Below are 15,455 nucleotides of genomic sequence, written 5' to 3' on the forward strand. Positions count from 1 at the left end.
AATTTAAACAAATGCTTAACCTTTGGTATGCAACACCAAAGACATAATGACCACTCAGAACACCTTAGAAACCCCATAGCAACACCCTAGCATTGTGGTAGCACTAATTTTATAAATTCTAAATATAAAAAAAGTATTTTTTTTCCTTTTTTTCATTTAGAAAGTGTCATGACTTTTGAATTTTGTTAGATGTATCGGTCATCATGGCATTTCGATGCTAGAAATAGGCCGCCGTTACCTGTGTTAGAGGAAGAGGAGAGCTCAGAGATGAAATGTTCACCAAGGTGACAGGTTTATCTCACAGGAGCATTAAAATGGTCAGAGGTCAAATGTTATGACTTTTTATGAAAAAGCCTTTGCTGTGTGATTCTCCCAGGTGTGTCACCTTCTTGTGTAGTGGTCCGGATACTCCACACATGTGCACTCGCAGTGTTGCGGTCGCGCTCCCTGTGGAAGTGCTCAGGGCTGCGCAAGTGTGTCTGACAGCATTTAAACTGCTAGTCACCTTCTTCAGAGTGCTATAGAGCACCATATGGCCCACATAACACACACACACACGCTGAATGTCAGAGCGGCTATAGGCCTCCACAGAGCAGTTTGTTTTGGAAAATGTCAGTGCTGTGAGTTCAGAGACTGCTGCTTTTCAAAGGTTAGAACTGCTTCAGAAGACACTCTGAGAGTTGAGATTTAGAGGGGAAAAGAGCAATTATAGCAGCAACTGATTAGAAATTCCCTCTTAGGATTGATTGATTGAGAGGTTTTCCTCGCCACTGTCGCCTTTGGCTGGATCTCTGAGGGATTGTAAGGCCACTGTTCTCCGTAAGCTGCTTCGGGAATGGTATGTGCTGTACAAATAAACCGAATTGAATAATTGATGTTTTCACACACTTTGCAATTCATTTAATTCTTGCTATAGTGATAGCAGCTAGGCAAGTATTGGACCACTTTGAGGCATGTTGGCACGTTTGGTTCGATTAAAATGAACTCTGATGCGATTGCTATGTGTGCGCTTCATTTGAATAAAGGCATGATATACTTACGGTGATGTTCTTTTTCGATTTTCGTTTAGGGGTAAAACGAAGTTCGAAACGTGAGCAGCGAAATACTGTTATCAAATATCTGACGCCACCCAGACTGCTGATATCGACGTCTAGATGAATATTTAAATATGTGCTGCGCGCTTTCCTCTCAATAACAAAATATACACAACAAAAATGAGAAAACAACGAACATTTTGGATAGAAATGGGCTCAACCGACGAAATGAGTGAAAGAATAGTTCCGCGTGAAAGAAGGTGGAGCCTCAGCGCACACCTCCTATTACGTTATTTTCACGGACCAGTGGTAGTGTTTTGCAGCTGAAGCGAACTTTTCCTGAAAGTTTGTTTTGGCAAGCTGTTTCAAACTCCCAAAACGAACCTAATTTTGTTCAAAATGACGTCACATTGGTTTGTTCTTTGATTTTGTTTGAAGTATATCGGGGCTTTAAGTGTGAACGCTGCCATCCGAACCCTGGTGCGTACCAAACAAGTGGGCTGAGACCCCTAAAAAAAAAGATTTGTCTCGGTCCATTTCCAAGCGAACTCTGGTGCGGTTTGAATAAAATATGAACGCATCACAAACTGAACACATGTAAACGAACCAAAAACAGGACATGATGTCACAAGATGCGACTCTAAAAAGGACGGAATGCTCAAGCATAACTGTTTTTTTCCATCATAGTCGCGATGTTGCCCATCACAGTTTGGTACAGGCATCAGAACTACGTCTCCTCGTAGGAGATCTTTGCATGTGTGTGTGACGGAGGGATTCCTGATGCTGTTTTGACTCCTTTACGCATTTTATAAGCTCTTCATGAGATCTCAGCTGGTCAAAATACCATCATATGTAGGCCACACACATACATCGAGCACATTTAGCCCAGCACACAGCATTGTTTTGGATGTTCGGTAGGTTCCATTGCGAAATATATGTTGTAAATGCCGACCAATTTGGGTTGTGAACATATCTCTATGCCTTTAGGTTCGGTGTTAAAAATACCAATGCGAATGCTAAGCGGACCAGGACTAAATTTTTTATTTTTTTTTATTTGTATTTTGGTCCAGACCAAACGAGCCAAGTGAACCGAACTACAAGTGTGAACACACCCTGAGATTATTAGCGTTCATTAGCATGTTTAGCATTAGCATGTTCATTAGCAAACATTAAAGGGTTAGTTCACCCAAAAATGAAAATTCTGTTATTTATTACTTACCCTCATGTCGTTCCACACCCGTAAGACCTTCGTTCATCTTCAGAACACAAATTAAGATATTTTAGTTGAAATCCAATGGCTCCGTGAGGCATCCATAGGGAGCAATGGACATTTCCTCTCTCAAGATCCATAAAGGTACTAAAAACATATTTAAATCAGTCCATGTGAGTTCAGTGGTTCAATATTAATATTATAAAGTGATGAGAATATTTTTGGAGTGCCAAAAAAACAAAATAACGACTTATTTAGTGATGGCCGATTTCAAATCACTGCTTCAGGAAGCTTCGGAGCACAAGTGAATCAGTGTGTTGAATCATGATTCGGATCGCGTGTCAAACTGCCAATGCCTGAAATCAAGTGACTTTGGCGCTCCGAACAGCAGATTCGACACACTGATTCATCTGTGCTCCGATGCTTCATGAAGCAGTGTTTTTCAATAATAATAATAATAATAATAATAATAATAAAAAGATTGATTTTTGGACGATTAATTTAAAAAAATTATTTAATAAATGTATGTATTTTGACTAAATACATGTATGTATTATAAATTTGATTCATTTAATTTATTTGTATAAATTTAAATTATTATTTTATTAATTTATTTTTAATTAATAAATACACTTCTTAGTTCTCCATAATGGAAGGCTCTTTTATCAGTGGAAAACTCTAGAAATCTAATTTCTTACTTTGTTTTTCCGGGTCTTTTGATCCTGTACATACAGAAAAAAAGCTGTTCCATACCCGATGAAGAGGAACATTACAGAGTTCAGCTCTGCAGGTCGCGATTACCACGATTGATTACTCCTCCGTTCAAAGCATCAGACTCGGCGGGTTTCTCTCTCTTCTACACCTGTCTTCCTCTCTGTTCCTTACTCACACATTCTGTCCCCTGTCCCACTTTCTCTGAGCTTCCTCAGACAGACGCGCTGATATTTTTAACTTGTTTCGGCTCTATTTTAGCGGTTTGGTGTGTTCGTTCTTGTCTCTGTGGACCTTTGGTTCTGTTCAGTTCTGTTAGCGAGACAAGAAGATTGTCACAAACTAAAAATAGATTCATTTACATCTGAGAAAAGAACAGAGTGAATTCTCTTCCTTGTCTGTCGCAAAGTCCACAAGCATATGCGAACCATGATTTTGCCTGTAGCTTGTTTGAATAGACAGAGACATACAGTAATTTAGGATGAAAAGGATGTTATGTTTAGATTTGGGTCTAGAAAATTGCATGAGGAGGCCATAAAATGGAACGCAAACATACATATTTACACATGGCTTATGGTGTGTACAAAACATGCTAGCCATAATAAATGCACATTGAATGCTCTGGAAATTAAGCTTTGAATTGGTGCAGGAGGCTCAATAGAGGAAAAAAGCTTGTGGTTTTCCATGGGTCCATTTTTTGACTCTATAAATTGATTTCATTCAGTCTCATCTTGAATGAACATTAATGACTCCGTTTGGAAAGAGCATTTAAAACATGCCTTACATGCGTGTTCCTTTAAGGAAACTTTGTGACCCATGTATGGAAAACATAATTAGTGTTGTGTGATGTTTATTCACCTTTCTGCCCTCTAAACCGCTTCCAAACTCTTTCTCTTTGAGTGCGGGAGAATGAAGCGGTAATTAGTGATTAGTGATAAGCCTCTCACAGTAGATTAGACCAGCGAGACTCCTCACAGACGCCCCACTGCTAATTTACCAGCTGTGAAAACAAGACGAGAGAACGAGGAAACACGGAGATCACCTGGGACATGTAGTACATCATTCAGATTTAACCCCACCATCTGTTTAACCACACGAGAGTGAGAGAAAGAGCAAGGCACTTAAGTCAACTAGGGTCCTTCCTGTGGTGGAAAAGCTCTCAGTTTGTCAAACATCTGGGATATGCTTATTGTGTGATATTCTTTATTTTATTTATTTTATTTTTGCGCCATTATATTAAGTTTAGTTTTGTTCATGTACTTTTAGTTTGTATTTCTTCAGTTCCTGTGTTCTTTTGTTTGATTTTCCCACCACTCATCTGTTATCACAGCTGTTTGTCATTAAGTTCATCACCATTGTGTATTTAAGTTCCTCCTGTTCACTTACTGTTTGTCTGGTCTTGTTTATGTTATGGTGTGTTTACTCTGCCTTTGTTGGATTACTTTGCCTGTTTGGATTAAACTTCGTATTGGATTTTTATCCGTCTGACTCGTCGTCTGTTTATTTTGTTTTATTTTATTTTTGTATTTTATTATTATTTTATTTTATTTTTATTTTTATTTATTTATTTTTGTTTTGTTTTTTATTTTAATTCATATTATTATTATTATTTTTTATTTGAATGTATTTTATTATTTTATTTTATTTTATGTTATTATTATTATTATTATTATTATTGTTATTATTTATTTGGTATTTTGCTTGAATATAGACTTTAAAAAATACATTAAAATATTTTATTTTAATTTTATGAATGCATTTTTTTTATTTCAATAGACTTCTTTGATTAAAATATTTGATTATATAAAATAATGATATAAGGATTAATAAAATAAAAATATTTATAAATATTTATAATTCTTGCACACTATAAATTCAACTATTAATGTTCTTGCTTCCACTGAAGTGCAAAATATAAAAAAGCAAAACAAGGTATTGTTGTAATTTTATGGTTAATTGTAGTAAAACTCCCAGCAAACACCTGTGCGGTACTTCATGGTTTATGGGACAGAGTTACTCAACAGTTGCCAGCAGATCACTGAGAGATTGAAGTGCTTCTATACGCCTTAGTGAAAATCTGATGCCAGTTTAAACAAGCCAATCTGTTATTTAATCTGTTCAGATAACATCAGATACACAGTGAGTGCTGAGTCGGTTTTAGCTGGGTAAACATGGCTGTGTCTGAGAGAAAAAAACGTGTAAATAATGTTTCTTATTTCATAAGAAATCAAACACTGTATGTTTACTGTATAATATATATATATATATATTTATGTGTGTGTGTGTGTTGCATTAAATTGATCGAAAGTGACAGTAAAGACATTTAAAATGTTACAAAATTTCAAACAGTTGCTGTTCTTTGTCATTTCTATTCATCAAATAATTATGAAAAAGAAATGTATCATGGTTTCCGCAAAAAAAAAAAAAAAAAAAAAAAATGAAGCAGCACAACTGTTTTCAACATTGATAATAAGAACTGTTTTTTGAGCAGCAAATCAGCATATTAGAATGATTTCTGAAGGATCATGTGACACTAAAAGACCAGTGTTGTGGTTAACGCATACAAGTAACATGAGTTACGTAGTCAGATTACTTTTTTATTCCTCCAAAGCATTTTTGATACTTGAAGTTAATACTACTGTGCAGCATACCTGATAACTCCATTAAGTCTCCTCTGAAGAGTGAATTGTTCCTCTGGGTGATTGTAGTTTATTCGACAGCATGTTTGCAGTGTTTACACGTGTGTGTTGCTAATTGGAGGAATTGGACTGTGTGTGACTTAAATGCATCATCATTTCTTCTAACGCTCTACCTCGACTGGAGCGAGCTGAACAGGGTAATTGAGTAGAACAGAACAAACTCAGCACTGGAGGAGAGGGAGAGAGCTGAATTAAGGGAAGAAGGAATATTGACGATGTGTCAGGGAAGAAATTAAAGGTGTCTAACTAGGTTTGAACCCAGGCTGGTGTTCAGATTGGGGAGAAGAGGTTCTTTTTGGTGTGAAACAGCGGAGAGAGATGCATCTGGCAGCAGGTTCTGAAGTTGACTGATGCATTACTGAACACAAAAGCTTTAGGTCTCTTCAATTTCACCTTCATGCACGATGGAAATGGGGAATTTCATCTCACATATAATATAAAGCCTTCTCCCAGCCTTCACGAGGTTCCTGAGCTTGTGAATCTGAGGAGAATAGTGACCGTAGTTGTGCTCCATAGGTCCCACACTGCAATCCCAGCACAATTCCTCTCTCTCGTTCTCATCCTATCTTCTTCTCTCTGGTGTGCAGACACATTTTAAGCGTGAAACTAGCAGTAACAGCAGGCTAGCTATAGGCACCTCTGCGTGAGCTTTGACACGGGATTTCCTCTCTGCATAACAATTTATGAAAATCCAAGACACTCTTTTCTCAGCCACTGACAGTGGATTGTTATGTGTGAGTATCTCTAGTGAATGAGAGGAGGAGTTAATATTATGATTTGAGTAAAGGGGGGTTTAATAGTATGATTAGAATTAGGGGAGGAGTTATAGTGTTATGATTGGAATGAAGGAGTGGTTATGATATTAAAGGGGAGGAGTAATTAGAGTTTCCCACCACAGGTTTTTGTGAGACTATGATGGATTTTTTTTTTTTTTTGTACATTAAAATTAAATGCATCAGCCTGGTGTACTTTGAGGGCAAAATTAAGAGCTCCAATCTAGGGCTGTCACAATATCAGATTTTTCACTACACAGTTATCATGGCCAAAATAATTCACGATAACGGTATGGCGCTATATATATAGAAATCTTGAAAAAAATAAAACATTTTATCAGTCAAATAGAAATTAGTGTTTTATTTTAGCATTTAATTATTATTATTATTATTATTATTATTATTATTTTATAGTGTTAGATACAGTGATAAAAGCTATGTTGATTGGCATTGCATTATAAATATTATCCTTATGAAAATACCCAAGACGGCTTGAAGAACACAGATAAATAATACTGTCGCAATTGTGTGTTAATTCTCTTTATGATGAATCAGTCAAAACGTCTCTTTCTGCATTTTATTCAACTACAGTGATTGCTGGATGTCTTTGTCCATATTAGGGATTTGCTGGAACTTATTACTCATGAGTCTCACTTGTGAAATTTCTGCGCGAAGGTGCCCTCCGGTGTGAATGAAACAAACATTGCTTGTGAGAGTTAAGCGCTCTCATCATCTTATTTTGGGGAAAAATAGGAAACAATACTGCTCTCTAAAGAAATTTTAAATAAACATATCATAATCGATACGTTTTTTTTTTTAAATCCGAATGAGCACACCTTTGGACTAAAAGCCCTGAGGGATATATAAAACACAGAAAGTCATCAGCATTTAGCTAATCTAATGTAACAGGCGGAGGTTGGTGGTTTTGTCCCCTTTTGTGGTCATTATTGATCGGCAAGTCCTGCAGACGTCATTTTCGCTGAATCCAAAAAACGTCCACACCGGCGAGCTCACTTTCTTGGAGTGCAGGTGTCTTGTCTGTCATATCTGATTACATGCATTTACGTGGCAGTAGCAGCTGCGCGGTGTTACTGCTTGTGTTTTATGACAGGTGGCATCCAGCGTTAAGGTGCAATACTGACACCTACTGTGTGATGTTGGGATGTCAACAAGATACTGACGCTGGATAATTTACATGCCATATTATCATATATGCACTATTCATTTGAAATATTATGGTTATTGCCAATACCGGTAGCCTATATTGCGTCACCCCTAATTAACAGGATAACAATATTAAATTTTTTAAATATCACGGTTATCGATAATACCGATATATTGCCACACCCCTACTCCAACCCACTTTCCATAAACTGACCAAACTGCTGAAAACACCAGATAATGAGCTGCTCACGTGAACACAGTGTAGTATCATAGAATGTATCGATAGTCGTATCATAGAATGAATCAAGTTGGTACTGAAATTTTAAAAATGTGATGCTTTGAGCTCTGTTGAGATGATTCGAAAACACTTCTGATTGGCCATTGTGTTCACGCACTCAACATATATCTGTGATTGGCTACAATGATCAATCCACGGGAGCATTTGAAAGCACACGAAAGTGTTTTTAAAGCAGGAGCGGGAGCATTTGAAAGCAGGCGTTTATCAGCGGACCAGTGGATCTGTCTATCAAATGCACCCATGTGTATCCACGTAAGGATTCGGTGAAGAGCGTCACTGATGTCTATTTACAACATGTTTTTGAAGCGTTGATCTTTGTAGCCAAAAACAGACATATCCGCTCAACAGCACTCTAAAGAGTCACATTTTTTAAATTTCAGTACCGATTTGGTACCGAAGTCGGTACTTTTTACAACACTAACGCAGTATCACGCTTCGCTTTAAAACTCGCAGCATGACAGACTAAATGCTTATTTAATAAAATTGCAACTTGATAAGCATTTTGCGATATTGGTTTTAATGTGATTGACAGATGCTTCGCCAAAGCAATGGTGCAAAACACAATGTTAGAGACCTTTTATGTTATTAGAAGAAGGTTAAAAATATTTTTGGTTTATTGGTTTAGTGAAACTGTAGTCAACTGGTGGGCCACCACAGGGAAACACTGAGTTACAATACATATGACAGCAGTTCTTATTATAGAAATGGTATGAGGAGTTATGGAAATTAAGAAAGCGAATACAAAATATGTAGTTTCTATAGAAATCATGGGACGAATAACAATTAATTCTGCCAATGTAAACACTAAATCTGAAGAATCCTCACTGGTGGAAGCTGAGAGAACTGGCGAACATCTTTTTTTATTTTCCAGTAATGCTTCTATTTCTTTTGCGCCAATCGTCCTGATGGGAGGCCTATAGAATTATAGGAGCATGAACATCAGGATATGGTTAGCAGTCAGCTATGATTGGCACTGGACAGCTCAGCTGAGGGGCCTATGGGAGAAAAACTCAATTTGGAAGCAGAAAGGAAACAGAGACCCAGGAGCAAAACTTCTGAGATGCAGCAATGAAAGGCAGGCGCACCGCAAATCTGCTCGGAAAATAGCTTCTCCGATGGGTTATTCTGCTTCATGTGCCTGCTGAGATGTTGCTTTGTCAATTTAAATAGGGAGCAAACAATGTCAAACAAGCAGACACATAACTTGAACTCTCACCACCTTTCTCTCACTGTCGTTCTCTCTGTCTTTAGTTAGTTCGTTTTATTTGAAGTTTGACAAGACAGCATATTGAAGCAGAAAAAAAAGAATCATTTTCTTTTTAGCAGCACAAATGAAATGTGTCAAACATAACACACAATCAAACATCATATGTAGGTACAATTATTGTTAGTTCTCTCTGTCTATATATGAATGCACAAACACATAAAGTGAAAAAAGAAGTATGTTTTTCTTGAAAACGGATTATTAAAATGCATCAGCCAGTCAGCAAGCATTACATTTATTTTGCTCAATAAAATGTCTCTCATTTCTTTCCACAGCTCAGATGATTATTATGAATACAGCCATGGTATCAGCAGAGAATCATATGACTCTTACGGTAAGTGTGTGTGGTTTTTTTTTTCAATGTAGTTTTATAATCACATGAAATTACTGCAGTAGTTTGTCAACATGTTTTGCTCCACAATTCTAGTGCATTAAAGCAGTAAGCTGCCTTTTTTTTATTTTTATAATAACTCCAGTTAGTACATGAACCTTGAGTCTGTCACTCTCTTCTTTTGCCTGTAGCACGCTCAGCTCCTGCTGTTATAGATACTGCTGGTATTGCAAGCCTTTTGGTTGCAGTATCTATAGAACAGCATTGTATTTACATGAACAGACATTTACAATTGAATGTAAACAGGAGACGGGTTTGAAATGCAGCAAAAGAATCAAAATGCTGTCGGGATGTTCCGTGGAAGGCAAATAAGTTTGCGCTTACGAACAATGTAGGTACAGAAAATAATAAATATGGCAGAGATATCTAGAAAAGAATTACAATGCTCTGAAATTGCTGATGTAGCAGTTGTAAGCTCATTGTCCCAGCCAAACAGATGAGATATGTTTCTGAGCAGCTAGAATATTAATGTATGTGTGCTTTTAGTGTGTAGATAAAGATGCATTGGTGGAAACAATTGTATTATTAATAAAATATTATATATATATATATAAAATAAACAGAATAAACAGTTTTGTTTGCCATATAGTTTTAAAACTAATATATATATATATATATATATATATATATATATATATAATTTTTTTTTTTTAGCTTTGGGCACTAGAATTTGATTTTTCTTTAAAAAGATTTCTTTGTGTGTGTGTGTGTGTGTGTTATATGAAGGTCACATTGGAAACCTTTACCATATAATAATATTTTTGCTACTTTCCAAATTCCTTTCAAAGTATAGATTTTTATTTTATTTCATTTTGTTACACCAGACAAGACAAACTTTATGTTGGTTTGAGAAAGCCTGACAAGACAGTTAAATTAATAGTTGGGTTTCCATGTTTTATGGGGACTTTCCATTTTTACATTGTACATATACAATATAATTTATTTCCCCTAACCCTAAACCTACCCATCACAGAAACCTTTCTGCATTTTTACATTTTCAAAAAACATCACTTGGTATGATTTATAAGCTGTTTTCCTCATGGGGACCAAAAATTGTCCCCACAAGTACAAGGATTTCGGATATTTGTCCCCATAACGTAAGGTTTACCAGGACCACATACACACACACAAGCAATCCATAACACTCAAGTTAACACTTTCCAGGTGCTACAAAACATAGACAGCTTGACAGTTCAAAGGAGAACTTTCTATTATCCGGCTGATACACATCCTTATTCTTTCTAAACGCAAGGACAGTGCCCATAAACCCTTTCCTTGAAGCTAGCGCGGGCTAACCTGAGATTGACAGCTCTCTAATTAAAGATTATTGGCTATGGCTCCTAGTCTGCAAAACTTTAGACTTTAGAGAAACGGCCTTTGTGCCTTTCTGTCCCTAAGAAGAGCTGAAAACGAGCAAGATCACACAAAAGCTGCTGTCGATACCTCTCACGTTCATTGACACGGATGCTCGTGAATGAGCTCTGCTGTTACGCTAATGGCAGCAGTAACCTCTCGCCTGAGGGCACTCGACTAAATCCCTTTCAAGTGGCTATTTGATCCTCTGGTGCAATTAAAGTTGTTTTGTTCTTTCTAAGGTGAAGGACAAAAGGAGGATGGTTTGGGGACGTTTCTCTCTGATTGTCAGTGTTAGTTGGGCTAAATTATCAGAGGTGCCATGAGGTCAGAGAGGAAGATAGTGGATTTTGCTGTGACTCTTGGGATTTGTTACTTTAAAGATTGGTGGTGTTGAGTAAAAGTCGCTTTTGAAGGTGCATGTTCCACAACTACAAATCACTGTCAGCATCCCAGTCGGTCCCTGTTTAACACACGCTTACAAGGAAAGTACACTTTATTGGCATCTTGGTGAATCTCACAGAAACATGCTCAAGGTCACATTTCATCCCAGAAATTATGTATAAAACGAAGCTCATTTTTAGGATCGAGATTTTTGCATTGTGAAAAAAATATTATATTTTATGATTTTTAGTACATTGTGACAATTAAAGGTGCTAAAGAGGATATTTTCGTCGACTGAGATACCAAAGACTGTTAGTGAGTTTTTGAAATGAGCGCATGCGTAAGAACAACCCCCCTCCTTCACAGCTCATTTCAAAGGAAAGCCTCCCAAAACTCGTGCACGAGTATTGGAACACGAGTGTTTACCACCGGCATTCGCTGTGTCGTGTTAGTGGATTCATTATGTCGGACTCACCGCAGGTAACTCATAATCTGCAGTTGTTACTCCTGTCTCCTGACAAAAACATTGCATGCGGCGCCTGTGGAGTGTGGAAAGTTATTGGAGCGCGCAGCCGCGCTCGTCTCTCACAAGGAACGTCACGGCAGTGATTGACAAGCCAGAAGGCCAATCGTTTACGCGATCATCGGCTGATGTTTTTAAGTTCTATGTGCACAGATGATGTATATTAATATTATCACTTTCAGTGCACCTAATAAATAGTCTTTTATCAGTTAGTAAAGACAGTTTCAAGTAATACTGCAAAAATGTATAAAACAAAACATCCTCTTTAGCACCTTTAACCACATTTTTGGGGGTAGGTCAGGGAGGTCCGAAAACCAGTCCGTGTCTGGTGTGACCACCATTTGCCTCACGTAGTGCAACACATCTCCTTCACATAGAGTTGATCAGGTTGTTGATTGTGGCCTGTGGAATGCTGGTCCACTCCTCTTCAATGGATGTGCGGAGTTGCTGGATATTTTTGTAGGAACTGGAACACGCTGTCGTATGCGCCGATCCAGAGCATCCCAAACATGCTCAGTGGGTGACATGTCTGGTGAGTATGCTGGCCATGCAAGAACTGGGATGTTTTCAGCTTCCAGGAACTGTGTACAGATCCTTACAACATGGGGCCGTGCTTTATCATGCTGCAATATGAGGTGATGGTCGTGGATGAATGGCACAACAATGGGCCTCAGGATCTCGTCACGGTATCTCTGTGCATTCAAAATGCCATCAATAAAATGCACGTGTGTTCGTTGTCCATAACATACGCCTGCTCATACCATAACCCCACAGCCACCATGGGCCACTCAATCCACAACACTGACAACAGCAAACCGCTCAACCACACGCTGTCTGCCATCTGCCCTGTACAGTGAAAACTGGGATTCATCTGTGAAGAGAACATCTCTCCAAAGTGCCAGACGCCATTGAATGTGAACTGCAGTCAGGTCGAGACCCCGATGAGGATGACGAGCATGCAGATGAGCTTCCCTGAGATGGTTTCTGACTGTTTTTGTAGAAATTCTTTGGTTATGCAAACCGATTGTTGCAGCAGCTGTCCGGATGGCTGGTCTCAGATGATCTTGGAGGTGAAGATGCTGGATGTGGAGGTCCTGGGCTGGTGTGGTTACACGTTGTCTCCGGTTGTGAGGCCGGTTGGATTTACTGCCAAATTCTCTGAAATTCTTTTGGAGACGGCTTATGGTAGAGAAATAAACATTCAATTAACGGGCAACAGCTCTGGTGGACATTCCTGCAGTCAGCATGCCAATTGCATGCTCCCTCAAAACTTGCAACATCTGTGGTATTGTGTTGTGTGATAAAACTGCACATTTTAGAGTGGCCTTTTATTGTGGCCAGCCTAAGGCACACCTGTGCAATAATCATGCTGTCTAATCAGCATCTTGATATGCCACACCTGTAAGGTGGATGGATTATCTTGGCAAAGGAGAAGTGCTCACTAACACAGATTTAGACATATTTGTGAACAATATTTGAGAGAAATAGGCCTTTTGTGTACATAGAAAAAGTCTTAGATCTTTGAGTTCAGCTAATGAAAAATGGGGGCAAAAACAAAAGTGTTGCAATTATAATTTTGTTCAGTGTATATACTGTATATATATATCTTTCTGGTTCTCAAATCTGATTGGTTGAGAGGTCTTTCCAGCCATGCGATATTCTACCAGTATCGCCACAGGAACCATTTCACCATTTGAATCACTCCACTGTCAGCATTCTCTGTTCAGAGCTCAAGTACCCGCAGAGAACAGCTTCATCTCGGCCAGACCTTCAGGAATTTGCCACTGGCTCTTATGTGGATAGTGTTTAAACATGAGGTATAATTCGTCAAATGGGCAATCTTTGGTCTTAATAATCTATTACTTGTTCCAGAGCTAATAGATTTGGCTTAAGGTTTATATTAAGTTTCATAACTTTATATTTACATCGAAATTAAATTCTGTACTAACTAGAGTGCTGCTTTTGTATGTTTAACTGAACTGTTTGCTTGTGTTTATTTCCTATTTTACTTCTGTCATAATGGCTATTGTTGTTCATTTATTTAAATATTATTGTTCAATAAATAATATTTTATATAAATAACATGCCATTTTTTGGTATTTAGAAAGAATCTGTTAGTGATTTTGACTTCAGTGAAAGTTACATTAATACGCCGTTAGATGCCGGCAGAGATTGTCTTTATGAGTAAGCAAGTCAGTTGCAAATACTTTTTTATTAAAATGGTCTGAAACAAGGAAACAAGGATGTTGTTTTTAGTTTAAACAACATCTTACAAGACGCAACTGACAAATGCATTGACTAGTGCTGTCATGGGAAATCCTCTTAAATGTTAAAAGGACAAAGACAAAGATATTGCTTTCCTTAGCAGACATTCAAACTGATTTTGTGGTTATGAATATAAGATTGACCTGAATAATTTCAGCTAGATGCAGGTAATACACTCAGGTGATCTTTCTCTACATATTTCAGTGAGTTTCAATGAAGCTACTCAACGTTCCTTCATTACTAGTTCTAAAGTGACGTTTTAGAATTAGTAACGGAGGTTTGGGCTCAACTGTTAAACTGTCAACTTGAGATTTGAATTTGTGGCGGAAGGAAGTAGTTCCTCACAAAAGAGGGTTTTTAAAGGCAGTCTGTTATTGTTTCTTATTTGTTTAAACACTTGTGCCATTGAACTGTTGTATAAAAACAATATCACACTCGTAGCCATGCGATATGGATCTATATCAGCACAGTTGCGATTACCTATGGCACTCGACCTCTAGATTCATAAATTATGAAGGGGAAGGTTAAAAAAAGAAATAATAATAAAAATAAGGATATAAAAAAGTAAAATAAAACCGGGCATCTTCTTGTCAGGTCGGCCATTTTTCCGCACACCCCTAAAATGTGACACTGGTAATATTTCCACTTGTTTATTCTGTACAACCTTTTTCATGTTGTAGTTGGAAATTAAAGTAGTCCATTAAAATGTTTTTATATGACTTTTGATGTGTGTCAGCATGAATTATTTTTCTTTATGCACACGTTTCATTGTGCTGTATTTGACCATGAAGTGTAAACAATCATCACACGAACTGATTTAATTCACCAAAATACATTTGCGTGTTTACGCAAACATGTCAATGTTAGTCTGTGACGCACGCAGCAACATGTCTTACAAATGTTGTTCAGTGTTTTTTGAGCATGTTTCAATACAGAATGCTTGAATTGAAGCATTCTAACAGGGCCTAAAGGACTGTGTTTCACTGATGAACTTCCTGACCTCTGCTCTTTGTCTCCCTCTTCAGGCCCGGAGGAATGGACAAACAACCGCAACAAGGCGCCACCAGCAAGGACAAGCAAAGGAGTGTACAGAGAGCAGCCGTATTCCCGGTTCTGACCTGCTACAGTCCTTCGTGTGCCCTCCCAAGTAATGGATTTTCTATGGACTCTATTTCCTTTTTTGCAAATAAAATCAACCAAAACGACAAAAATAGAAAGAGGTTGATGGGTAAAATTATGTCTGTTGAACTGACATGGACGATCCCCGCAAATGGAATATTATGGATCACTGGATTATGTAGTTTAAATCAGAGAACCAATCAGAATTCAAATAGACTCACTTATGCCGGAGGGAGGCGGGCACTAGCAATTAGGGGCGGAGTTATA

General features: G+C 37.8%; 1 protein-coding gene across 1 annotated transcript in view; it reads left to right on the top strand.

The window, feature by feature from the left end:
• khdrbs3 (KH domain containing, RNA binding, signal transduction associated 3) overlaps positions 1 to 15,186 on the top strand; it is a 158,184-nt gene extending 142,998 nt beyond the window's left edge. The window contains exons 8-9 of the mRNA XM_067361462.1: positions 9,429 to 9,487; positions 15,095 to 15,186. Coding sequence (XP_067217563.1) covers positions 9,429 to 9,487; positions 15,095 to 15,186 — 151 coding nt within the window. The remainder of the gene's footprint in view (positions 1 to 9,428; positions 9,488 to 15,094) is intronic.
• Positions 15,187 to 15,455: the final 269 nt, after the last annotated feature.

The sequence above is a fragment of the Chanodichthys erythropterus genome, chromosome 15, assembly GCF_024489055.1.
Source record: "Chanodichthys erythropterus isolate Z2021 chromosome 15, ASM2448905v1, whole genome shotgun sequence".
NCBI lineage: Eukaryota > Metazoa > Chordata > Actinopteri > Cypriniformes > Xenocyprididae > Chanodichthys > Chanodichthys erythropterus.